Raw genomic sequence first — 25,808 nt, forward strand, 5'->3', positions numbered from 1 at the left:
GCCAGATCTTCAACAACTCTCTGACTGAATGAGACGGCTGGGATTAGACGGCTGGAATAAATCCTTTGGATCTGGAGTTAGGAAAGAGTAATTCCTTCAAATGATCATCCCTGATCCCTCACCTTTCGCTTGATTGCAGAGAGGTTTAAACAGGATGCTCCAGGCTGGATTAATGTCAGCTCATACAGCCAGCACTCCGCCAAACCCCACAGTGGGTTGCAGAGATCACCTTCTGCTCATCTCATAACTTATTTGACGTATAATCCCTTCTCTCTGATTCTGATCATTTTTGTTAAGTTTTGTGCCTCTTTTCAAAGATTTATCCATTAATGCAAACTGAGGCTCATTTTGAGTTGATTCAAGTTTAATATCTGGTTTGTTTCTTTGTGGTTTAGTGGAAGACACATTTTGGTCATTATCAAGCATCTTTTATTATTTACATTTTCAACTAAAACTGTTTCTAGTAACCGTTTCCTGACGCATGAAGATCAACACATTTCTGCTTCACTTGAATATCATCTTACTTTGTTTTTCCTCTTTGGCCTTGTGTGTCTTATCATATCTGCAGCTCTCTGATCAGCTTTATAAAAGAAAAGTAAAGCTTTACTCAAAGTGAATTACTGAAAACATATTTTAGAAACTGAATCTGAAGCCATGAAGCTTAAAAAAGAAAAGAGAAACTGGATCTGGCAAAAAATACTTGTAATATATTAACCAAATCTATTGAAATCATAAGCATGTTTTCTTCATGTAGTGAAATAAAAGACTGCTCAGTTTTGTTTTCTATAATAATTGAACAAATGTAGAAATTAAAACTCTTATTCATATAAAAACAGGGAAGCTGTATAACTGAAACTGCTCTAAACCTCCCAGGTGTTTTGAAATGTTTGGGTTTCTGTTTATTACCTTTGGATAAAGTTCTCAAATCATCTGTTTAGCAGGACTGCAGAAATAAAAATGCCACTAAAAGTAAAATCTGATTGAAAATATCCATCATACACATGATCTCAAAGAGTTACTGAATAGCTGCCCATGGATGTAAACCATGCAGTGTTTTTTAAGACACACTCTTTTGTGATTTCAGCAGATTAACCATAAAACAGGTGAAGGAAGTGAATTGTATTTGAAGTATTTGAGCAAAGATAAAGGAACATTAAAGCAGAAGCAGCCTCATCTGAAGCTTCTACAGAAGTAGCTGCATTTTTCTCATTGAGATAATAAATGTGCTTAAACTCCTTGGATTTACTTCAAACTATCGATCCAGAATCTGTCTTGCACTCTTTGTGTATCTTTTTACTTTATGTTGATCATGTCTGCTCCTCAGTAAACCACTGGTTGTGGGTCTGTTTACACAATGCGGTGTGCTGCTGTAGACCCACATGGTCGTACTATTAGTTCCCAAACCAGTTACCAAACTCACATTGCATTGTGTTATATTTAGCCCGTAAAGCTCCGATGACCCGTCCGCATCACACACGCCGTCGGCGCTTCGACACGTTTGACTCGATCATGTAATCCACAGTGGGGTGAACGCTGGAAGTGGTTTGTGTGGAGTAAACCACAGCCGCTGGAGATTTGAGGTGAGGTTAAGCCCGTAGATTTAACAAGAGGTGTCCGAAGTTTCACCTTCTAAGAGGTTTATGTTCAATCAAGTCAAGATGGGGATTATAACTGCAAGGGTTCAAAACAGGCTAATGGTTCAAGACTGTTTGCCTCTAATTATAAAGCGAAGCATAACAGACCTCAAAATTAGATTACCTTTATGTTAATCTCTTAACAATGACTTTTTTGTCTTTCTTTTTTGTGAAGATGATCTACAAGTCAGTGCAAAGCGTTGAGCAAAGATCACTGGCTTCATAGTTAAAGACAAATCAAAGTGTGCAGACTAATTATAGGAATTGTAAAATTGATTTTACTGATATTATTTTACTGTCAGCAAGAAGAGATCAGCCAAGTAGACTGGGATTTAAAAATATCTTTGTGTGAAACAATGATAGACTGAAAACTTTAATGTGTCTTAAATACAAGTGAATCAGTGAACATTTAAAATAAATTTTAAAATATGGCAAAAACAACAAATGATAATACGAGTGTATGTTTTGTTTTGAAATATAGTAAGCTAATATTGGCAGACGGATGGACTGATGGTGCCTTTGTCTACAAAGTCTTGAAGTTTCTGTTCATGCCTTTTGTAAAAAAAGAAAAAAAAAAGAAAAAAAAAGTTGTTTACCAGAATGTAAAATAATTGAGTGTTTAATGGGGAAAAGGGGGCAAACGTGAGGAAAAACAACCTTGTTGTTTAACTGTTGGATTAATCAAGATAATGGGTTTATGCTAAAGCCAAGAAAAACAAAGGGGGTGATGAACACAGGCTTGTTTGAACCAATATAGACATGCTTTAAACCAACTCTAAAGACCTTAACACAGAGAAATGGTGCCTCTCTGCTGTGTTATGCGACTAAACGCTGTTTGGTTGAGAATTATTCATGCAGTGGGTTCAGCACCATGGACAGCAGCCATACTTTCCTGGACATGATGCGTGCAGAAAGATCGTCTAAAGCTCATCTGACGTAAAACCTGAGAGAGAGATGAGTTAAACAAATGAATGTGTGTAGCTCACATTGAAAAGTGAGTTAATACGAGCTGCAATTTTAGAGGTGTCTCAGCTTTAAAACAAAAAACGATTTTACTCAACTGCTCTGAAAGAAAGCTAATTTAAAACCGTATTTCTGAGAGTGAGTGTCGATTAAAAGCCTCTAGACAAAAAAAAACAAAACAAAAAAAAAAAACAGCAACCCTGGTGAGTCATCGACTTGGTTTGCTCAAGGACACATCAGCATGACTGTCCAATCAGTCTTATCTACAGCGGCTCCAATAAAACCCTCCTCACTTCTGTGACTGAGAGATGTTTTTATTTGATGGCCTTTTGGTTAATTAAAACATTTTAGGAGTCGGTGTGAAGCTCAGGCCGCCGGTCAGAGAAGACGCTGGATGATATTGTCCGTCATCCAACATTCAGGTGGCTTATCGGCACGTCCCAGGCAGCAATGGGGCCCCTCACAACTTTGATGTACGATGCAATTACGAGTCTAATAAAAGCCTCAAGTGGAAACAAGGTTCCTGTGGAGGGTGAAGGCGGTGGGCTGTGTACGGAAGGAGGAAAGAGAGGCGCTGCATCAACCCGTCTGATGCCCCGACGTGATTATCGCCTTATAATCAGCGTTTACAGTGCAGGACGATGGGGACGTCTTCCGGTATGATTGAATAATGGGGCACTGGAGCTGTTTTCATACATGAGGAGTCGCGACACTGCAGTGCGCCAGCAGCAGTGCTGGGATCTGCATAGAAAAGTCGCTGTTGGGTGACAAGGCTGGCCCAAGTGATTAATTAAGACTTCAGCCAATCACGGGTAATGCACATTGATAATGCAAATCTCCATCCTGTTTCACAAGGGCTCTTATCTTCTGCTTATAGTTGTTTCTCTGTAGCTACAGCCGCGTCCCGGTAAATCTGAATGTCGTGGAAACGTTTATTTGTTTCCGGAAGTCATTTCAAAAGTGTTAAATAATACAAAGAATAATTACGCACGGCTTCATATTTTTATGCGTGTTTATTTTTTGTTGATTTTAAGGATTATGGCCTACATAAAAATAAAACGTAAAAACACAGAAAGAAAGAGACCGTTCTGTTTCTTTCTGTATGTCTTGAAGCACTCACGTTAAACACTATAGTGAGATTTCTGTTGTCACTGTTGCTTGTCCACAATTTCTCTATACACTTTTTCCTTTCACCTAACTTTCCCCTAAATGTGCTTGGACTCTGTGAACAGCCAGTTTCTTTATAAGTTTTGTCTTGTGAAATGGACAACCACCAAGTCAGAAGATTTACTGGCTTTTTTTAGGTTGTCCTCCTGTGAACCATAGTTACCAGAATGATCAAAAATGAATGCTTGAAATACTCTGTAAGTAATAAAATATATAATACATGAGTTCACAGGACACTGCAAATCAAAGCCAAAACACAATTTCAGGAGTTTTATTTATGTTTTTTTGTTTGTTTGTTTTGTTTTTTTTAATTCTGACTTTGGAAAAACCCTAATAGTTTAACATTATGGTTTTAAAGTACCTATTTACTTAAAGTCAGCAGATTTTATATGTTGAAAATGTTTATTTTTTTCAGTGTTTTTTTTCTAATCCCCTACAAAATTTATTGCAAGAAACATTTAAATATTGTGACTTTTCTATTTTTGACCTGCTGTAAACACAGGAAATTGGTAATATTCGAGGAAGGGGCCTGAGTGACAGACATTCATTAAAGGGGGATTATAAAGTAAATTGCAAGAAACATATTTATTAAAATGAGTATCATGCAGCTCTTGAAACTTTTCCTGCCTTGACATTGTCCTTCTGCAGCCCCCCCTTGATGATGGCACTGTTTAACACTCTTTTCTCTCTCTCTCCCATTTTTGCAGCAGAGCTGTAGTCCTCACCAGATATCTGCAGCCTCATTATCTCCCACAGAGACTTTTATACTAAAGTAAATTACCATCAGTCCAATATGGTTTCCAGTTTTAACTTTATGTTCAGAAACATTTATAGCCCATAGACTGTTTTTTTAACCAAAAATAGTAAAAGGAAGTATAACTTCTGGTCAGATTAAAGAGATCCCTTTGTAAAATCCTTGTTTGGTTTTGTTTTGTTTTTTTTTTCTCAGTTATGGGCAGACATCTAGGAGTATTAGGGGAATCATATGCATCAACTTTAGGACAGAGATGTTTAGTCTAAGTGAGACTGCAAACATTTAACCAATCAATTATTTTTTCAACTCAGTCCCTGCATGTTTTTCTGTTTATGTTAGGAAGGAATGAAAGCCATGCATTGTCTCCAAAAAGCAATAATCTGCTTCTCAAAGCTATTGAGCTGCAAACAAAGAGAGGCGCTCTGTAATTCCTGCACCATGAGCCGAATGGGTTTTCAGAGAGGGGGGAGGAAAAGATGGAGAGACACGCTGGAGGAGGATGCTCTCTCTCTCTCTCTCTCTCTCTCTCTCTCTCTAAAGCCCACTCAGATACAGTAGTGGGGCTGAGGACATGTTGGCAGTGGAGGCAGATGGTGGAGAAGTTGCACCGGAGGACGGGATCGAGCTGCACCGAGGTCGGACGGGATTTGTTCACTCTGCAGAAATTGTCCAGAGGCAACAGAGGGCTTGAAATGGAGGGAATCTGCAGGATCCAAGTCTTGCACACGTTTCTTCTTCTCTGGATCTTCATCGGCTGGAACGTAGCGGCGGTGGCGGGATCCCAGCAAGGAATCCCTCTGTCAGTGTGAGTGACGATTAGCTGGATGCTCCGTTTTTTTTTTAGTTTTTTTTTATTCTACTTATCTAATCAGTTTGTTGGATTTTATAAAGACTGAACTCATTCAGCGCCAAATGTGTTTCACACTCAGAATATTCAGAATTTGCTTTTTGAATCTCTGAAGAACAGCGCTTTAGTTATGGAATCGGACCCTGTGCTACCTCAGAAAATTACTGAAGTATTAAAGAAAATGTGATGGAACAGCTAATATTTAAAATGTGACGGAAAGGACCAATTCATTTTTTTATCACAATGCTTGTAAAGTTACTCAACTAAACTTTAGGTTTGCTAAAATTTAAGAAGTAATGTGTAAATGTCTCACCTTTAGGTCCATCTTTATGATTTGTCTAATAAAGAACTAGCAACAAAAAGTGTAATATTCTATTTAAAAGGAAGTTAGAGTCACCCAAGTTTACTATAATTATTATTCAAAACTTACATAAGAAGCATGATTAATATATATATTTTTGAAATCTGATTTTCTGACCATTGTGTTACGTTTCACCAGTCACTTTTTTTTCCAGCTGCTCTTAATCACCAGCAGATATAATTAAACTGAAGGTTCATTGAAAACACATCCAGCATTTCTTTAGTGCTCTTTTGCAACACTGAACAAAAAAACAATAAAACTTCAAAGATTTTACCTTTACATTTGAGTTTTAATTCCTGAATGAAAAAAAAAGAAAATAGATTAGACTTTTTTTTGTCCTTTTTATGAAAACCAGGGAAGTGTTTGCATGATTTAAAGCTTTCAGGAAAACTTTGTATTAATTAAAAGAACATTTTAATTCTGTAAAGCCACAAATAAACATGTTTTATAGTTGTTGTTTTTTTACATACTTGTATGCAAAACAACATCTTGGAACATTACAGATTATTGTTTCACAGAGAAAAGATTTAAACTTAGTGAAAGTTTCTATAAGTGCACAGCAGGTAAATAAGGTCAACTTATCAGGAGAAGCTAGAAGCAGATACAGGTTCAACAGCTGCAGGTGACAGGATGAAGTCGTTGATTAAGTTACCCAAAACATACGTATGTTTTACCTCCTTATCTTTTCACTCTTCTTTCTCAAGGAAACTCTGATTCTTTGTCAATTCATCACTTTTTCTTTCTTTTCCTTGGCAGCGTAAAGCTTTGGGCCTCTGCATTTGGTGGAGAAATCAAATCACTTTCTGCAAAGTACTCTGGCTCCCAGCTGTTGCAAAAGGTGTGTTTGTAACTTCTCAGCGTTTCCTTTCAGTCCAAGTGACTTCTTTATTTTATTTGATTTGTGTGGTAACTTTCACTTCTGCTGTAATGTATTTGACCTCTGATGGCTGCAGGAGCATTTGAGTGTCTCAGCTGAACGCTGTTTTAGAGGAGACTCAGGTGTGTTTGGAGTGCAATGCGAGTGTGTGTCAGTGTGCCTCTGAGTTCATGTGTGTTTGCGCTCGACGCGGCCCATTAACCGCAGCTCTGTTTCCCCCACTTATCTCCTCTCTCCTGTGAACTCTCCCGAGAGGAGAGCTTCCAGCCTCGGATGTAAACACGGGCAGCTGAAAGAGTGTGCGTGTGTGTGTGTGTGTGTGTGTGTATGTGTGCGTGCGTGCGTGCGTGCGTGCGTGCGTGCGTGTGTGTGTGTGTGTGTGTGTGTGCGTGCGTGTGTGTGTGTGTGTGTGTGGAGGGAATGAAAATGATAAACAAGTGAATGGCGTGAGTGGAGAGCACGAGATGCAGATTATCGTTGTGGCCACTTGATGGCAGAGGTGGGTTCAGGTTTAAAAAGGCAATCATAGTGAAGTCAGGTTGATAAATGGAGGCCTGTCCTGTTCACTTCACTGGGATCAGACTGGAGGAGGAGCAGTAAACAGCTGGAGCAGCTTCTCCTTATGAAGGCTGAGTAACTGCAATGTTGGAGGGTGTGTGGTTACTTTTACACCAAAAACATCAGCAGAAAAGACCAAGACTCTGACTGGCACTGCAGGCACTTCCTCTTAAACTCATTACCCACCAGAACCTCTGAACAAAGTTTCAATAGAAATGTGTTTTTGTAAGAAAAGTCCAGTTTTAATTAGTTCTGCTCAATCCAAAAACTGGCAATTGTCTATTAAATGTATTTGCAAACATTCAACGAGAAAATAGTTAATGGCATTAATGGCATTTGTTGTTCTCACAACAAATGTGAACATTTTCCTTTTTGAGTTTTCACTTTACTGGTTTCCTTCGTAAAGGGAAGCAATTGTAACCTTTCTTTTAAGAAATATATGACTCATTTTTTTTTTTCAAATACCACATTTAATGATATCAGTCGCAGCGATCGGTCAGGTTTTCTTATGGTGCTTATTTCCTCTCTTACTAAGCTCAGCTCTCAATCATCATTTCCTGGCAGCAACTAAAACAAAATCTCTTTTGGGAGGAACTGAAGATTAACTTAACTTTTTTTGTTTTGTTTTGTTTTGTTTTTTGGGATGGCTTGTGCCACCCACTGTAATAGTTGTGCCCTGGGCAAAACACCTCGATCAAATCCCCCTGCTCTCCATAAACAAAAAATTTTGAGATTTATGTAAGATTTAAAGCTTTCTTGGCCTCATAGTGTGAGGGAACTAAACAAGTACCTTCATGAATATGCAAAAGTTATGTGTTGTATTTCAAATACATTTAGTCCTTTAGCTTCTTGTTGTTTGTCACATAAACCTTGTGATATTTTAGCTTACACTTTTATCTGCTAAATTACAGAAGCAGCAGCTCATTCTGACACTTTTCCCCTTTAGGAGTGAAAAGGTTTACTTGATGTTATAAAATAAAATAAAGAAAGAAGACAGAAGAGTGACAAGGCGAAAAATAGCAAAGCCAGCAATGGCAGCAATAACATGCACAACGTCATTGTTACGTATGACTTGTGTGAAACATGTTTCACACAAAAACATGTAGAAAGTGTCTCCAACTTTCTCAGCTGATTAATAATTTGAAAAATCTTCATATTCTGTATGTTAGAATTAATTACTTTGCGAATATATGCCTTAGAGTAACACATAAAACGATGAACTGGCAGTTTGCTGCACTGAAGGGTTGGAAGGTTTTTCTTCCAGAAGGTTCAGCGTTGGTGTGTTTTGACTCCCAAATCCAACTGAGATCTTTATATTTATTCATTGATTTTTGGTGTCTGACAGCAAGACCATGAAAAAATAGACTTTTCTGTAGCACTACACAGTTTTTACAGTAGTTTTTATTAGTTTGAGTGTGAAGATATACAGACCTAAGAAAGAGATTAAACTAGATCACACAATCACTCTTCAGAAAGAAACATATTGAATATTGCTTGTTGTTGTATGAATGCCTCTCTATTTATGTTTTCATAGTTGTTCTGTAGCACCAAGTCTACAAGGTGAAAGTGTGACGTAATGCAGTGCTTCAGATTTACTGCTTGCTTTTGTGAGAAGCTGCACCACAGTGATTATGTTTGAATCTAAGCAGAGCAGGCCTTCTGTTGCACAGGAGTAAAATATATATTTTAATTTAAAAAACACATCAAGAATTAACTTATATCCTATTAAAAAACTGACGACAAGCCACATTTTTATCCTGGATGATTCAGAGACTGCTTTGTTCATTAAATCGCAGCTTTTGAACCATTTCATTGCTTTTTAGGAGCTGTGGTCCATTACAGCGCCGCGTCCGGGGGCCAACTCCACCCCTGAGGCCAGTCCCCCCGTCAGGGCCACCAGCAGGCTGAACCCAAAGATCACAGCCGCCTGTCTTTGGGAAGAAAGCGGAGGGCAGCGAGGAAGTCCTCGAAAATACGGAGAAAATGTCCAGACGGCGTTTAGGAAGCGTCTCCAAGCCCAAAACCCAGGACTCTCCTGCCCAGAGGTAACCGCTCCTTCACCGGGGCCTGAATGGTGTGTGAGCTGAAGCGTCACGCTGCATGCAAGGGGAACATGCATTTCATCTGTGTACAAACACATTCCTGCCTTCCAGCCCGCACATTTGCTTCTTCTCATGTGCCCGTAAGCACCTCACACATGTTCCTTGCGCACGCCGACGTGACCGGAGCGATCTGCGCTGATGAGCCGGTCAGCACCAAGCATTGAGCTGTGAGCCAGCTGACAGGTCGTTAGACAGCTGATCATTACCTGCTTTTTTGCTCCGATTTCCCTGATTTCATTACGGCTCCTGTGAACCCGAAGACACGCCGAGCCTCTTCTGGGTCCCGGAGCTCCTCCGTCGGTCATTAGTCCAATCGATAATTATGATCAGGGGATTTGATGGATGGATCTTCACCTCCACTTGACGACTGGAGGGCTTGAGAGGTGGTGAGGCTGGGGGTTTCTGTGCAGGGGCTTGAGGTGCTGGGGCGAGGAGGACAGGCGTGAAATGAACTGTTCTGCTCCACTGCAAATTCACACTCTTCCTTTCAGTAGGTAATTTGTCGCCTCATGTACTGGTGTGCGTGTGTGTGTGTGTGTGTGTGTGTGGGTGTGTGTGTGTGTGTGTGTGTGTGTGTGTTTTGTCCACATACTCTGTGTTTCTTTTGTATGTGGGAGCCTATTGTGCTCTTTTTAGGATAACATTATCGGAAGCAGCTGATAGCCTGAAAATGTGGAGGATTCTTTTTTTTCTTTTCATTTGGCCTGCGTCACCGTGTGTGTGTGCCGATCAGATGTTGGGTTGTATAACGCCGGATTCCTCTGAGCTGTTGCAGGCTTTTTGTTCCATCACAGGAGGTCCTGTACATCCAGCAGAATCAGCATTATTTGAGGTGTAGTTCATTACACGGAGTTGCCCGGGCTTGACGTGTTATTATCTTTCTCTTGTGCTTTGACTCCATTTCAATTACCCTCTTACCATGCATAGCCTTCACTCCCATCCACACCTTCCTCCTCCTCCTCCTCCTCCTCCTCGTGACCACCCAACATGGCCTCCTCCAGCCTATCGCAAAGAGAAAGACATCCTGCATGTGCAGCCAATCACCGAGACCAGATAAAGACAGCGAGGCGTTTGGAGCTGCGGGTTTTATCAGCTGCGTGCATCATGTCTGCAAACACATGACCGTTTATAATCCTTGTTTAACAGCCTTCGTCTCCGAGGCGCGAGTGAAGCGGAACGACGCCTGAAACATCTTACCCTTTTCCTCATTTCGCCACATGATGTGAATAACAGCGTCAGCCTTGGTGGCTCCTCACCTGTGTGTGTGAAGATCCCTCCCTCCACTCGTCCTGGCTGTCACGTTTGTTTATGATTATTTTCTCAGAAATATAAAGAGCCTGAAAAGTCGGTCAGAGTGGAGGAGATTGACGGCGTGAAGCTGGTTAAAGATCTGGCTGTGAAGATGGAGGAGATGTTCCAGAGAAAAGCAGAAGCCACCAGGGTATGTAAATAAATAAAAATGTTGAGGAATAAACAAATCAGCTGTGGGTGTGTTCACTGCAGAGCAGAAAACGGGAGTCTGGGGAACAGCAAAGGTGGAGTCGGGGTGTCTCCAGGAAGTGAGAGGGGAGGCTCTAAGGTGTTTGTGCTTTTCAGACAGGAAGTAACTCAATGAGCACAAAATAATCTTGTGTTTTGATGAGGCTATTTATCTTCGGGAAACTCCTACTTACACGCGTCTCCCTTCGTACTTATTTGCATCCCTGGTAATGATTTGCACAAAAGCCAGTGGTTGGTAAGGAGACCTTTATGCTGCACCTTTCCTGCAGGGAGCTTTTCTTCTTTCCTCTCTCACTGCTCACTTTGCATGGTGGAAAGACAGACTTTGGTTGTTCCTGCTTCAAAACTCTTTCATTGTTCACCTGACTGTGGACATACACGACTGTTTCATCACAGCCATTTATAGACTTGTGAGGATTAACATGTAGCATGTTTCATAAATAACTTGTGGCCTTGTCTTTTCCATTTTCTCTTTATATGACAGAAAACTTGTTTTTGTCAGTTATTGTGTCAGTTTTGGTACTTTCAGTTTTTTCTGCATTTTGGGTCAATCTCCTGACTGTCTTACATCCATTAAGCTTTATTTCTACTAAATATTTATCTGTATTCTTCACTCCCATGCTGGATTTCCCTGATGTTTCTCCACAAAACCCATATTGCTCTGTCCTCTCCTGTTCCTTACTTTGAATTTCTTTTCTTATTTTTATTCAAATTTCTTATAAGTCTGGACTTTATCTTATAAAATATCTCGTTTTAAATGATCTATTTTGCCTCCTGCATGTGGATGGGTCCTCCATAACCTACTTCTATCTTTACAAACAAACATTACATATTTAATCATTGTTAATAATTGTGGCAACCAGTAATTTTAACATACAATTTTATTTCTTAATTTGAGGTTATTTTTTTACCACATCAGAAAAACACGCTTGTTTTTCCCAATTTTTTAAAAATAATAATTTTAAAAATAAGGTTGCTATTTAAACTCATCTTTATCAGTGGCACCAATACCTGTTGTGCTGCAGCAGTAATCAAGTATTATTGACATCTTGAGTTCAGTGGTGTCCTGGGAGTCAGCGTTTAAATAATCGTTCATTTGGGGAATCTTTAGTTTGAACAAATCTTTTTAAAAACGTATTATGAATTTCAAAAGTTTTCTTCTGGGGAAAAAAAAACTGGAAAATGTTCTTTTCTTTTTTTTTGACGGGTTAATGTTATCAAAAATAAATATGCAAGAATACAGGCAGTTTCTAAATTAATCTATTACATTTCTTTTTTTTACCGCTAGATGTGCTGTTTGGCACAAATAGCGAAAAGATAAAGCTCTAAAGCTTTTAAAAGTTTTATGATTTGCATTTATTTCATCCTTCTGTGACCCGAGGAGAGTGATAATAAGACCAATCCATTTGTTTAAGTCATTAACTGAAGTAATTACCGATCAGAAAATTGTGCTTTTGTAATTTGATTCTCAGTTTGGCGAACAGATAATACGTTTCAAGGGTTTCGTCATCACTCGCATCACTTCTTTTTTTCCACTAATTTTTCCTTTTTTTTTTTTTTTCAAAGCAAACTCTTAGTGAATGTTTAGTTTGATGATATGTTTAGGAGCAGCGTCAGCTTTTCTAAGTCTTGCGAGCTCGGAAGCATTTCAGTGCTGCACCTCTGCAGGGACTGCAGAGGGACTGATGAGGATTATACGCATGATCCCAAGAGTGCGATAAGTGGTGACAATTAGGGTTTGAATCACGGCGTTAATTTAATAAAAGAGATTCTGTGAGATGAGATGTTGCATGCTATATCACTGTGTGTGTGTGTGTGTGTGTGTGTGTGTGTGTGTGTGTGTGTGTGTGTGTGTGTGTGTGTGGATTAAATGCTAGTTAGATTTGACTCATTTTGCCCCCCATCGCAGGTTAAAAAACATTTCTTGGCTTCAGAAGAACGACGAAGGAGAGCTTTAAACGGGGTGCATTTCATTAACACAAAAATATGCGTTCTCTGTCAAACATTAAATTCAGTCCACGATGCTTTTCTCCCCTCTCTGCTGACGAAACACGATTTCACCGTGAGGTCAAATGAATTTGGCTCAGCAGCCTCAGTTGTGTTTATGTTGCAGTTATTTTTGACACATGTGACAGATGTTAATTACCTGCGTGGCTCCTAAGGCAAGAGCGATTTCAGTGCTGGTTTCCCCCCGGAAACATCACAGCTAAGCACATTCTTTATTTTTCATTTATTATTTTTATTATTTTTTTATATATATATCCATAACCGAGCCATTATAGCTGTAAGTTATCGCGCTTTTAGTGAGCGCCACGAAAATCGTTCTCCACCCAGCCTCCATCCATCATCCCGCCTCTATGTGGACTTTAAGGTTCGTGTGGATTTCAATTTATGCAGAAATGCCTAAATGCATCTTACTATATATTACAAAAATGAAAAATATTCCATAGTGGCATGTTCGCCAAGAGGAAGCCTAACTGAACGCCGTAAAGACGCAAAACGCATCTCGGAAGGAAAAGCTCAGGGGTTTTGTGTATCATCTGCATTAGATTAGATTGAAATAATTCCTCCAAGTTTTATATCTACTAAATGCTTCAGGTTTTCAGCAAGAAACGCGTGTGCACGTCCTAACGGGCCTCTTTCCTTCCCTCAGCGGCTGGTGGAGGCTGCGGAAGAAGCGCACCATCAGCACGAAGACAACCCAGACCTGCAGGTGAGTTTCAGTCAAGAACGGAAAAATATATATATGAAAAAAAAAGACAGGCAGCAAGATCTTTAACATGTGAGGTGGAGTATGAATTATTATTATTGGACCTGTGAGGAGCACCTGCAAGGTTAGAGAAGGTTAATAGGCCCTTAAAGTTTTAAGTAGCGCAGGCGCCGTCCTTCTTCTGCTCTGATGTCCTGTCAGCGGGTTGATACATGGCGATCCTGGGATGAACAATGTCACACAGATCCAAGGCTACAGGACACGCTGAGCTGACTGATTTCACAGAGCAACATCACGTCTATGCATTAAACTCTGATACAGCTGCAATGTTTTCTGCTGTAATCAGAAAAAAAGCATTGTATAAACTGCGTGCGTTACCAAAGGACATCCTCCCAGATTAACACGTCACGGGGAAAGTTTTGAGAAATGTATGCTTTTTTAAAAATACGAACTAAAGTGTTTATTATTATTATTATTATTATTATTATTATTATTATTATTATTATTATTATTATTATTATTATTATTATTATTATTATTATTATTATTATTATTATTATTATTATTATTATTATTTCAATTTATTTTTTGAAGAAAACTATTTGTGTTTTTGAAACTATGTTGCAAAACAAACATGTTTGCTTGGACGCTCCAGCTATCCACCGTTATCTTGAAGAAAACAACAAGGGGACACATAAAGATTTCCTAAATCTCCAACTGTATTTTCAGGAAGCAGTGTAACATAATTTAGTTCAAGTTTAATCAATATTTTAGATTTTTAACTTGAACTAATTGATGCGCTCCGGATTCTTTAAAAACACACAAACAGGCCTTTTAATTTGCTTATTAGGAAACCAGGATCAGATGTCAACTTCAGGTCAAGTTGGCATCTGGTTAGTCTATAAGTTGTACAGTTAATGTTTTATCACAGTTCTGATCCTTTTGGGGTATTAGGTTTCTATTTCATTAACTGATTATCAGAAGGTGCGTTCAGGGCGGAACAGACAGTTTCTTTTAAAAAAAATTGCAAACCTCTGACACAACTGGGTCCTTGCTAAGTGCCACATAAAACAAAACGCACACATTTAGCGTGTGAACGTCAGTGGGTCAATGACTGAATGTAGTGAGGCGCTTTGGGGTCCTCAGGACTTGATAAAGCGCTACACAAGTACAGCCCGTCTACCATTTACCGTATGATTTTTGCTTGGCCGTATTAAAATACTAAATATCAATGAAAATGTGTTTAAAGGAAAATATTTTTTTCCTGAGAGTGCAGCTCTAACAATGTTGGGTTCAAGGTGGGATGCCACATTGCTCACATTTTATGGGGGGGAGGACATGTATAGCGTTATTCTTTCGCCTCATCCAAAAACGGACAAAGAACGACTGAGAACCGGAATTGTTTTTGGGATATTATTGTTCAGTTTAGTGCCGCACTAGTTCGGGACTTTGCTCAGCGGTTCTCATTGCGGGTTTGCAGGGCGCTGTGTCTGAGCCTCCTCCGTCTCTGCAGTGGAAATGCAGCATTTTTGCGCTCTGCCTCTTCGCTCTCTCTCGCTTGTCTCCCTCATTGCACCGCGGACAAAGATAAATGAAACTCTCTCTCTCTCTCTCTCTCTCTCTCTCTCTCTCTCTCTTTCTGCGCGACGCATTGTTTCACCTCCGTGGCTCTAGATTGGAAAGCGCGCTGGAGCAACAAAACACAGAAATAACTGCATCAGTTTGCGTTTAATAGAAGCATTTACATCGTATGAATACGTACAGCGCTCTTGTTTCCACGGATGTTTATACCCGCAGAACCAAATGGAAAGATTAGAAATTCAAATAAGAATGCAGTTTGTTCTTTATATATATATATATATATATATATATATATAGAACTTTATCTTCATTTCTTTCAAAGCAAATGCGTCTTGTCACTGTAAGCTGCAACACAGGCTTTTACATGTCATTTCATCTGAATCGCCATATAAAAATAATGAGGAAGATGCAATATCCACCTGTGGTGGGAATGATCTGATGTCCTGATGTCGCTCCCTCTGGCATCATTTAGTGAACCGCCGCCTCTTCTGACACAACACATTTTTCACGCGTCATTTCACCGACCGCAGCGAGATAAGCCGGCTGCTCTTATCTCAGCTGCTTCCCGTCAGGACCGTCACGTCTGACCCGAGTCCGGCCTGCGGTGCAGCAGGCAGGCTGCTCACATCAGGCCTGATGGTGCAGCTCAGGCTCATTATTATTCACCGTAGATTAAATTGGAACAATTGTTTTTGAAATATAAGCTCATGTTCTCATTTCAGTTTAAGGTTTTAAACTGTTTTTGCAAAATGTAAAAATAAAAATAAGAAAGCATAATAATATCTTAAATAGTTTCTTTGATGATAATGTATCTTTATTTCACTTTGTCTTATAAAGCGCACATCAATAATATTCAGTTTATCGCATTTTGTGTTGCAGCCACAAACTTGCATTTGTATAGCTTCATTTTTACAAAAAAAAATAAAAAATCTGAAAAGTGCAATAGTCGTATTCAGACATTTTCTCTGATTCTCCTCAAATAAAACTCCTAGAAGTTAGTAAATTAGTAACAACAATGTGTAACAATCTTAACATAAATACAGCTGCTCTATGGATGCTTTACAGGTTTGTTAGAGAACATTAGTGGACAAACACCATCAGGAAGTCCAGATCAGAGATAAAGCTGTGGAGAGGTTTATTGTGTTTTGGTCATAAATCACCATTCCAAACTTTGAGCACCACATGGAGAAATGTTCAATCCATCATTCAGTGCTGGACACAAAATGACACCAGAGTCTGGCAGGAAGCAGGTTTATCAGAAAAGCTGCTTGTGGAAACTGTGGAGGAACTGCAGAGATTTTCCATCTCAGGTGAGTGAATCTGTTGACAGGATTTCTGATAAAATAAGCAACTAGAATTTAACTTTATAATAACCTACAAGCAAAATGTTGTGTGGCAGGGAGAAGCTAACATAACTCATAAGCCTAAATACCTTTTGAGATTCATTTCAAAATGGAGTGAAAATAGTTTGAGCGTTTGCGTTTCGCTCAAGCAGATTGGCTGCAATACACTCTTGAAGCTTAAATAATAATAATAATAATAAAAAATTCCCTCTCGACAAGTATGCACCACTTTGTGTCGGTTTCTCACATAAAATCCAGATAAGACGATCTGATTCACGGCAGCAGATTGCGAAGCTGGTAGTGGTAAGAAGAGTTGTTCGTGTTGCACACAACAAAGCTCGGCGAGCGTCCTCCGTTGTCACCATAAGCCTGGTTGCACAGTGGGGCCCCTGCAGTCTGTAATGGAGGGCACATCTCTGCAGCATGGCCTCCAGCTAACTGCAGCGCTGGAAGAGTCAGTGGGCCGTCTCGGAGAGCTGCAGTGTCCCACGGCCCGCTCTACGGTAATAACCCTGGTGGTTAACGCGCCTCTCTACAGAACTGAATTTCTGCTGAGTGTGCACGTCCCCCACCCCACCCCTTCCTCCCGCCCTACACCCCCCGGAGGCTCCTCCTCCTCCTCCCCCTTCCTGAGCACTGCCGCAGCTCGTCAGAGAGCTGCTCAGGCGTGGTATGAGCTGTCAGAGGCTGCTTGATGGTGATGCCCGCTCAGTCTCCCCCGAGAGTGATGCCGTGGAGTCCATCAGCCATCTCTCTCTCTCTCTCTCTCTCTCTCTCTCTCTCTCTTTCTCTCTCTCTCTGGCTCCCTCCCTTCCTCCGCATATCTCCCATCTCCCTCCTTCCCTCTCGGTGCGTACAACAGAGGCCACGGAGAGGCCGCTCAGACAGGATGAGTTATTCTTTTACTGCAGCAGCAGGCAGCGAAGGACAGGTCATGCAAACTGTAAGCACAGACTTTTTTTCCCACTTTACACAAAGTCCTCCTGCAGCACATTCAGTGCATCCTTAGATTCAATTACAGACGAATGATCTTTGCATAACTTTTTGATAAATACAGAAGCTGATGCAGGTATTTCTTAACGTTTCTTACTGACGAATCCTCCATGTGTGAAAATGCTTTCGAGCAATTTACTCCCAACTCATTTAGTGAGAGAACTGCATTGGTTTTGGACGTTTTGTTACCGGACATTATTATTTCGGTGATTTAAATTTGCTTAGCTGAGAGCACAACTATTGATTTTTATACCTTTGTTGGACTGAACTGCCTCACGTAATCCAGCTCAGAAAGCGGAGTCCCTCAGGGCCAACATGAGCAACAGTTTGCAAACTTCCATCTTACACAGTATGCCTTGCAAAAGTATTCATACCTTCAACGTTTTGATTAATTTCCACAATTTGTTATATCACAACCACGCATTTTCTATCAATATTAAATGACTAACATGGAGTTGAGCATATAGGATGCAGTTTCAACATTTTTGAAAATGCAAATCTTAGTCAGTTTTTAAAAAGAAATTCCTGGAGCATTTCTCGCAGGATGGATTACCTTTATGTTGTCTCTCTTCATACCATTCAGATTTCTGGATGACTGCTGTCTCTTTTTGAGACATTTTGAAGGTTTGCGTCAGGTTTTGGATTATCTTGCTGTTGGATATAATCATTCAGAGTAAAATAAAGTGCTGTCTACAGGGTTTGCTGTGACAGTCCATAACTTTGTGATGGCTCTCCTTCATCAACCCACAGTAGCAATTTCCTCCTATAAAAACTCCCTGAGACCATAATACACCTGCACTATGCTTGACCATCAGTGTTAAGTACTATTTTGTTTGTTCTGCCTCTCAAAAATGCTCATCTGATAAAAGCCTTTGTCCAGTAATTATTTTTCTTACAGCTTTCAGAGTCTAAGTCTCAACCCATCTCTGCGCCACGGACAGGTTGCCAATCCATCACAAAGACGACAACGCAGAGATAAGAGTTAAGCAACTGACCATGCACTAATATCTCAGGGTGATTTGGAAACTCCAGTTTGCCAAACATGCGTGTTTCTAGATGGTGGTGGTGAACTGACAGAGGAAACTCTGTCATGGAAATTGCACACAGAAAAGTCCCAAAAGAAGTTTGAACCCACCGGCAGCACCAACCTCTGCTCCAAGACTGAGGAAGACTCTTGGAGTCTTCTCCAAATAAAGGCAGCAGCTGTTTAAACTGGTGGCCAATACGTCTTCATATCAGGAGCAGAGCGGAAGTATTAGACATTAACTTTAGTAGATATCTAAAAAATATCTAAACTGTGACCTGTCAAAAGGGGGAAATGATTCTGGTGGTCAAAACTACAAAAATGTTGGCAAATCATATCAACATTTTTGTTGGTTTGATTTACTAACAACAATGTTGGTAAATCGAACCAACATGACTCCTTTTATTGCCCCCCTCCAAAAAACAAAAATCACAAAATCCTGGAGGGACTGAACGATGTGAAAAGATGTTTAATTTTAGGAACTACCTGCAAAGACAGCTATTTTAAAAGTTTAACAGGTTTTATCAATCCGAACATTCAGGATCTCGATTTGGCCCAAAACAAAAATGAGTTTGACACCCGTCTTACATCATGCGTATTCCCTTTTTTTTTGTTCATTGTAGTTCGAGTACTTCAATGCTGTGCTGATCAACGAGGTGGGCGAAGACGAGAAACCCGTGGAGCTGGGGGGCGAGTTCATCCTGGAGCCCAATGACCATTTCAACAACCTTTCGGTCAACCTGAGCCTCAGTGTGGTGCAGGTGCCCACCAACATGTACAATAAAGGTGAGGACTCCTGGAGCGTCGCCTCAAATACAGGACTGAGAGTTATTTACCTACAATGCAGGAGGCTGATGAAGAGGGAGGAGAGATAAGTGAGTGATGAAAGTGAGGAATGGTAGCCGGAGCTGTATCAGAGTCACAAGCTGCGGGAAGTGAAGTCGGGCGATCGATAACGGCCCAGACATAAAAGGCAGAGCCCTCTGTAAAGATGTTGTTCATACTGATAGCTGCTCGGCTGCTTCTTGTTGTCACGTCGCCTGGGTGGCTTTTGTTTGGCTCAAATAGACTCCCAATAACTCTCTGCTCTCCGCACAAAGAGAGGCTCGTCCAGCAGCAGGAGGGGAGGGGATGATTCAGATGCAGCCATTGTGTCGGCTTCAGAGGGAGTCAATAAGGGACAAAGGTCAATCATGCAGGCGCTAATGGCGACCAAGATGGCTGCCGTTATCGCCGTTTAATTCACTTGTCCGTTTCTTTGCCTCTGTTGTTTCCAGATCCAGATATCATGAACGGGGTTTACTGGTCGGAGGCCTTGAACAAGGTGTTTGTAGAAAACTTTGAAAGAGATCCAACGCTTATCTGGCAGTACTTTGGGAGCGCCAAAGGTTTCTTCAGGCAGTACCCCGGTGAGAGCCGCCACTCCTGCTCTTCTCATTCAAGTTCAGGCTGTGGTTCTGCACCAATTTTTGTAACAATTGCTACTAAAGTCAATCTTATAAGAACACTTTAAAATTGTGCATATTTCCTCTTTTTTCTTTAAAGTTTTATTAAATCTTTTTATGAATAAGTTGATATTATAAATTAATAAGACATATTTCTGGGGATACTTCTGTCAAATCCTGCAAGGTGTAAAGTGAACTTTTTCTGAACTAAAAGGCTTCTTATCAATTGTGTAAATGCAAAGATCATGTTTCAATACTATGATAATAAATCTTGAACAGAAGTCTGAACCTAAGAGAGAAAATCTTGTTTGGTTTTTTTGTTTGACTTTAAAACTTTGGGGTTACTGATTAAGAAACCCTTTTGTCCAGAATGAGCTCTGTGCATAATCCTTATAAAGATTAGCTTTTTGTGTTTGTGTGTGGGATTGAGAAAGAGAAAGAAAAGAAAGCTTTGTCTCATGGGAGCTGTCACTGCAGTAAAGAGGAAAAAAACTGATCAGAACAAATGATTTAGGCTTTCTAAAGGGGTAATTTGGCTAATGTTGTAATTTTACAGACCATCAGAGAGGATGCATTTAAACAAAATGCCATTAATCAGAATTTGCCAGTGTTGGTCTACAGCCACTGAGGGAACAGCCCTCTGTTCCCTAATCCAGAAAAGGTGCTGATGTGATTCCAGAGAAAAAGATTTGGGCTACATTAGACATGTGCATCATATAAATAACACTGAATCAAGGAAAAAAAGTCTTTGCTTTGAACGCATTTTTTCCCCAAGCATTAAAATTACCTGTCATCTTGTTTTCAATTTGAAAGAAAATAATTTATTGTGCCACAATTTCTCAAGATCAATAATCAGTTTCATGCAGGTGAAGACAATAAGTTCAGTCAACATTTCTATACATGCAGGTAAAATTTTAATAAGCAACATGAAACACCAGAAGTGAACATGGACTGATCAGAATTATGCAGCTGAATTTGGATCATATCAGTCTTGGTCTCTTCTGATCTCCCTGGGATACAAAGAAATAACACATTTACCAATCTGTTACACAAGCTGCTTGCTTTAAAGTGAACACAGAATAAGTATTGTTGTTACGCTCGTATTTTCGTAGGTGTTTAGCAAATATAATCACTTTATGATTTAAAGTTTAAACGTTAGCCTCATCATGTAATTTGACTGATTGTTAGACCTTAAAGAGATTGTTCTCTGATCTCACAGCCCTGCTTCATAATTAACATATTATTCTTAGCCTTTATTTTCTTCATTGTGAAACAATATCCACTTATTCTTTTTTTTAATTCCTGTAAATTGAATCCATAATTTTCCCCCCAGGAGTAAAGTGGAATACAGACCAGTCCATCAGCTTCGACTGCAGAAATCGGAAGTGGTAAGTGTTGAAATGTTCAACTGAATGGAGGAGAAATAAAGTAAATTTGACTTGTTATCTCATTGCTCTGACGTTGAAGTATTTAATTTAACTTCATGCTGCAGGTACATCCAGGCAGCCACGTCTCCGAAGGATGTGGTGATCCTGGTGGATGTTAGCGGGAGCATGAAGGGTCTGAGGCTGACCATCGCCAGACAAACGGTTTCCTCCATTTTAGACACACTGGGCGACAACGACTTCTTCAACGTCATTGCTGTATGTTTACTTATTTATACTCTTTTTCTCTACTTGTTTGTGATGGGGGGGTAAAAAAAAAAGGTTTTTGCAAAGATATTCTCACACTGAACGTTTTTTACACTCTGCCAAATTACTATCCCATCAAAACTAAGTGAAGTAGTTTATAGTGTGAGGATTTAATGGGAGAAAATTGGCAACAGATGCTTTTGCAAGACAGAGTGTGACTGTATGTGGTCGTTTGCTCTTCTTAATCCTCAGTATAATCAGGAGATCCACTATGTGGAGCCTTGTCTGAATGGTACGTTGGTCCGAGCTGACACAACCAATAAAGACGTGAGTTCCTAAACGATCAAACTCCTGCCGTTGGGAAAGTTTGATGGGATTATAATGTTTAAAATGATTGATTTTATCTGTCAGCATTTCCGTGAACATCTGGATAAGCTGTTTGCCAAAGGGATTGGGCTGCTGGGCGAAGCGCTGACCGAGGCCTTCACAATCCTGAATGACGTGAGTTTCGCTGCGTTAACCTCTGACCTTCAGTTTAATGCAGATGCTGTTCAAACATTTATCCAGCCTGTTTAAACCCAGTGCATGACAAACAGATGCATTTGTTTTTTGTTGACTGATTTTGTGGGATTATTATTCACACTAATTTGACATAAAAACAAAGGACTGAGTGACTACAACAAATGGATTCAGTTTCTTCTCTGATTAAAGGACTCGCATGGCTAAAACGGCGGTAAAACTTTGACATTTGCATTTGTTTCCAGTGACAGGAAGCATTCAACTTCTGAATTATAAATAGCAAAACATTCCGGTGAAATATATTCAAGCATTTGGGAGGTTGCGTCTCCCGTTGAAACGCTCCGTTTCAATCCCCCGTTCCAGCCTGCAAACACGGACACATCTATTCTGAAGAGTGATTAATGGCTCTAATTAATGTCAATGATTAATATTGCAGCTGATTAGAACACGGAGGAGATAAAGCCAGGAGCCAGACTGCATTTCGTTTATCTCCCTGTTTTCAGACGAGCTGTGGCCGGGGCCGCCGGAGCTGAGGGAGCGCAGCTTTTACCTCTGCGTTTGTCAGATTAATTAAAGCTCTGCAGTGAATATGGTAATCAGCTGCTCTGTGGCGTGCTGCTAAAACTCACAGCTGCACTGATACCCGTTGCATCAACTCTGAAGAGCTTATCGCAGACTAGATCGAACAAAAATGTGTTGAATGAAGCAGGATTTATATAGTTTGTTGAGAATATCACAGCAACACAAACTTTCTTTACAAACTGATATCAACAAAAAGTCTCCCGTTCATGATAAAACCCTTTTGCCACCACATTTGGTTGTTGTGATTTTTTGGTAACAAATCAAAAATGGAAGCCTGGTTTTGGGATGATCAGATTTTAATAATATTATCTGATCAATACCAGGAAAAATGATGGCCTGCGACAGGATTCATATCCCTTAAATTAGTGCGTAATTTAAGGGATTAAATTACGCACTAATTACACATGCGGTGTGAAATGTCACACCGCATATCAACGGAAATTACCCATCATTAGCAGATATTTATATATAGATATTGTTCTTTAATCCAGCTGTTTGAGCTTGATTTTATTTAGGCCCGCCACACTTTTCAGAATTTAATTTGTTGAAAGTTGATTTTAAAGAGTTACATGTGTATTCTTGTTAATCTAGAGTTGGCAAATGAACTACAAACTAAATACTCAGACAAAAGACCATGGAGCGTCTTCATTTGAGCAGCTGTTGTCACTTCGTTGTCGGCCAATTATCTCCTCAGCAGCACGAGAGTCATTCAGTCAGTGGTCCTACATTTTCATCCGTCTTTATCTCAGACATCTAATCATGTCAAATCTCAGAGTAAATCAAATTACTGAGCTGCTTCAGGTCCTTCAGATGTCTAATATGATCCACTGTCACACCGCTAGGCTTCATTTGTGACACATCCAGAGCATAAAAAAGCACAATATGAGCCAAATGTGAGTTTACTTTAGTTATTCTTAACTGGACTTGATGTTTCTATAAAGTGTAGATTTCACTTTTAATGGGTTAATTTCTCTGCAGAGGGAAATTGATGCTTTCTGCTGTTAAAATGTTTAACATGAAAGCTTTACTTTACTGTTACAGAGGTACAGTCTGCTCAGCTTTTTTTCTGGCTGTTGCTTTTCTGGTTTGTCTGAAGTTTCAACTTTCAGCTTTTGTTGTTGAGATGTTTGCAGGGAATTCACAACAAAAAGTCAGAAATCAATGTATTTACTTTATATTAGATTTGCCAAATACACAGAACTATGACAGATATCAAGATACTCGGTTTACAAGAAAAAACAGCAATAAGTTGTGTGCATCAGACACTGCATGGCTTTTTCAGTCGTAAAAATGCGAAAAACTATTATTTCTCCTTATGTCCTTAAATTTCTCTAGACCTGCAAACGAATGCTTCATGTTGTCAGACAAGTTCTGTTTAAATGAGTTCCTGATGCTACAGATCAGGAAGTATTCAGTGAATCTGAACCAAAGAAATGTTGATTACAGTTTATTCGTGATTTACTTTGTCTGACAGCAAAATCTGTCTGATGAAATGAAGCATTTCAATGTGACAAACAGATCAAAACCAAGTGCAAACACTTTTCTATTAAAGGAGCTGCACAATCAGGAAATTTTGCAATAGCTGTGACGAGCATTATGTGAAACTGTGATGCTTGTCTGTCCAGGTTAAGTAGGTAATGGATGACTGTCATGAAAATAACCAGCTAATTTGAGCTGTAAATGTGCAGATCTTGTATTGTTTGTTTACTTTTTGTTTATCTGCATGAAGGATTTGAATCTGATGTCAAACCTGATTTAGGAGCAGATGAGCTCAGCAGGATTTGTCCTGTGACACTGCGGATCCCTTTGTCTCCATATTCGCGTCACTGCAGGTCAATAAACCAGTTAATTACTGCACTACATCTTCTGGCATCAGAATGAAACACTCCGCACTACTCAGGATTACTTAAACACAAAGTCTCCCCTACTGACCGACATCTGCTGACGTCACAGATATGTTTGTCCGTAAACAGAAATAAACAAGTGATATGTCTGTTTTCTGTTTGTCTTTTCCTGCGTCTGTAGTTTAATCAGACTGGACGTGGCAGCGTGTGCAGCCAGGCCATCATGCTTGTGACGGACGGAGCTACGGAAATGTACGACGACGTTTTTGAGAAGTACAACTGGCCGGACAGAAAAGTAAGTCCTGACCTCGTTGCTTTTCTTTTTCTTTCCGTTTGAAACTCTCCTCTCCTCACGTTGTTTTTTTTCTGACCTTTCTGCTTGTTCTGTGGTTTTCTTGCATCACTAATAAATGTACATTTTAATGCTTTACGCCAGCCCCAGCTCCTGTCTGATGTAGTGAGGAATTGGTTTCTTACTTCATTACAACTCAGTAATGTAAAATCCATGTCAGTGTGATTTTTTTTTCTTCTTCTTCTTTCCAATGTGTTGATGCATTACAACTCATTTTCCCCTCACGAGAAATAAAACACGGCAAATTAACAACTTTCAAGGGCAGTGTGTGCATTAAGTGCTGGATCAGGAGCTCTGTGCTCCACCGCAGAGCTGCTGCTGCTTCCTGGACTCGGCGCTGGTTTTGAAGTTCTTTGTCTGGTTATGTTTGTATAATCTAGAGGCAATTGAAATTAAATCACAGAACAACAATAGCAACAGCTCGGGGGCCTTTGTTCAGGCCTTTCGAGCGTATGTGTGTTGGCAGGGTTTGGCACTGCATCCCCCACTGGGTCCACGCGCCCTCAGGGCTCCTGCATGGCAGCGATTCAGTGTTTTCTATGCTTTATGCTTAGCAAAGCATCTGGAGCCGATGAGCCGTGCAGGCCTGGCAGCGAGTCGCACAGCGTTCTCCAAAGGGACAGTCGCTCCTGCCCTCACCCCAAAGACCCCGGCGAAAAGGAAACTTAATTGATTTGACTGCAGCAGAGATTGAAAACAAAAGGACAAGAAACACAAACTGACTTGGGGGGGAAAAATAAGAAACTTTTAAAAGCAGCTAAATCGCGAAATAAGACCGTATATTTTCTATCTTGTAATCTCTGATGTGTTATCATGTCTGCGTTCTTTGCACAGGTGCGCATATTCCCCTACCTGATTGGGCGAGAGTCTGCGTTTGCAGATAACCTGAAATGGATGGCTTGTGCCAACAAAGGTTGGAGACTTTTTGATTAACACTTTCAAAGTGCTGTTTGCTTCGTCTGCATGAATATGATAGCCTGAAGATACGTGGAAAGCCGAGCGCTTCGGCGTTTTGTATCTG

General features: G+C 40.1%; 1 protein-coding gene across 1 annotated transcript in view; it reads left to right on the plus strand.

Moving 5' to 3' along the window:
- Positions 1 to 5,064: 5,064 nt before the first annotated feature.
- Positions 5,065 to 25,808, plus strand: part of LOC103138503 (voltage-dependent calcium channel subunit alpha-2/delta-3-like) — a 41,466-nt gene continuing 20,722 nt past the window's right edge. Inside the window, exons 1-13 of the mRNA XM_007552713.2 lie at positions 5,065 to 5,323; positions 6,483 to 6,564; positions 8,985 to 9,206; positions 10,588 to 10,704; positions 13,417 to 13,476; positions 19,038 to 19,200; positions 19,692 to 19,823; positions 21,193 to 21,247; positions 21,352 to 21,502; positions 21,743 to 21,817; positions 21,902 to 21,991; positions 24,617 to 24,730; positions 25,622 to 25,700. Coding sequence (XP_007552775.1) covers positions 5,109 to 5,323; positions 6,483 to 6,564; positions 8,985 to 9,206; positions 10,588 to 10,704; positions 13,417 to 13,476; positions 19,038 to 19,200; positions 19,692 to 19,823; positions 21,193 to 21,247; positions 21,352 to 21,502; positions 21,743 to 21,817; positions 21,902 to 21,991; positions 24,617 to 24,730; positions 25,622 to 25,700 — 1,555 coding nt within the window. The 5' untranslated portion in view covers positions 5,065 to 5,108. The remainder of the gene's footprint in view (positions 5,324 to 6,482; positions 6,565 to 8,984; positions 9,207 to 10,587; positions 10,705 to 13,416; positions 13,477 to 19,037; positions 19,201 to 19,691; positions 19,824 to 21,192; positions 21,248 to 21,351; positions 21,503 to 21,742; positions 21,818 to 21,901; positions 21,992 to 24,616; positions 24,731 to 25,621; positions 25,701 to 25,808) is intronic.

This window comes from Poecilia formosa, unplaced genomic scaffold (assembly GCF_000485575.1).
Source record: "Poecilia formosa unplaced genomic scaffold, Poecilia_formosa-5.1.2 Scaffold2, whole genome shotgun sequence".
In the NCBI taxonomy this organism is placed as follows: Eukaryota; Metazoa; Chordata; class Actinopteri; order Cyprinodontiformes; family Poeciliidae; genus Poecilia; species Poecilia formosa.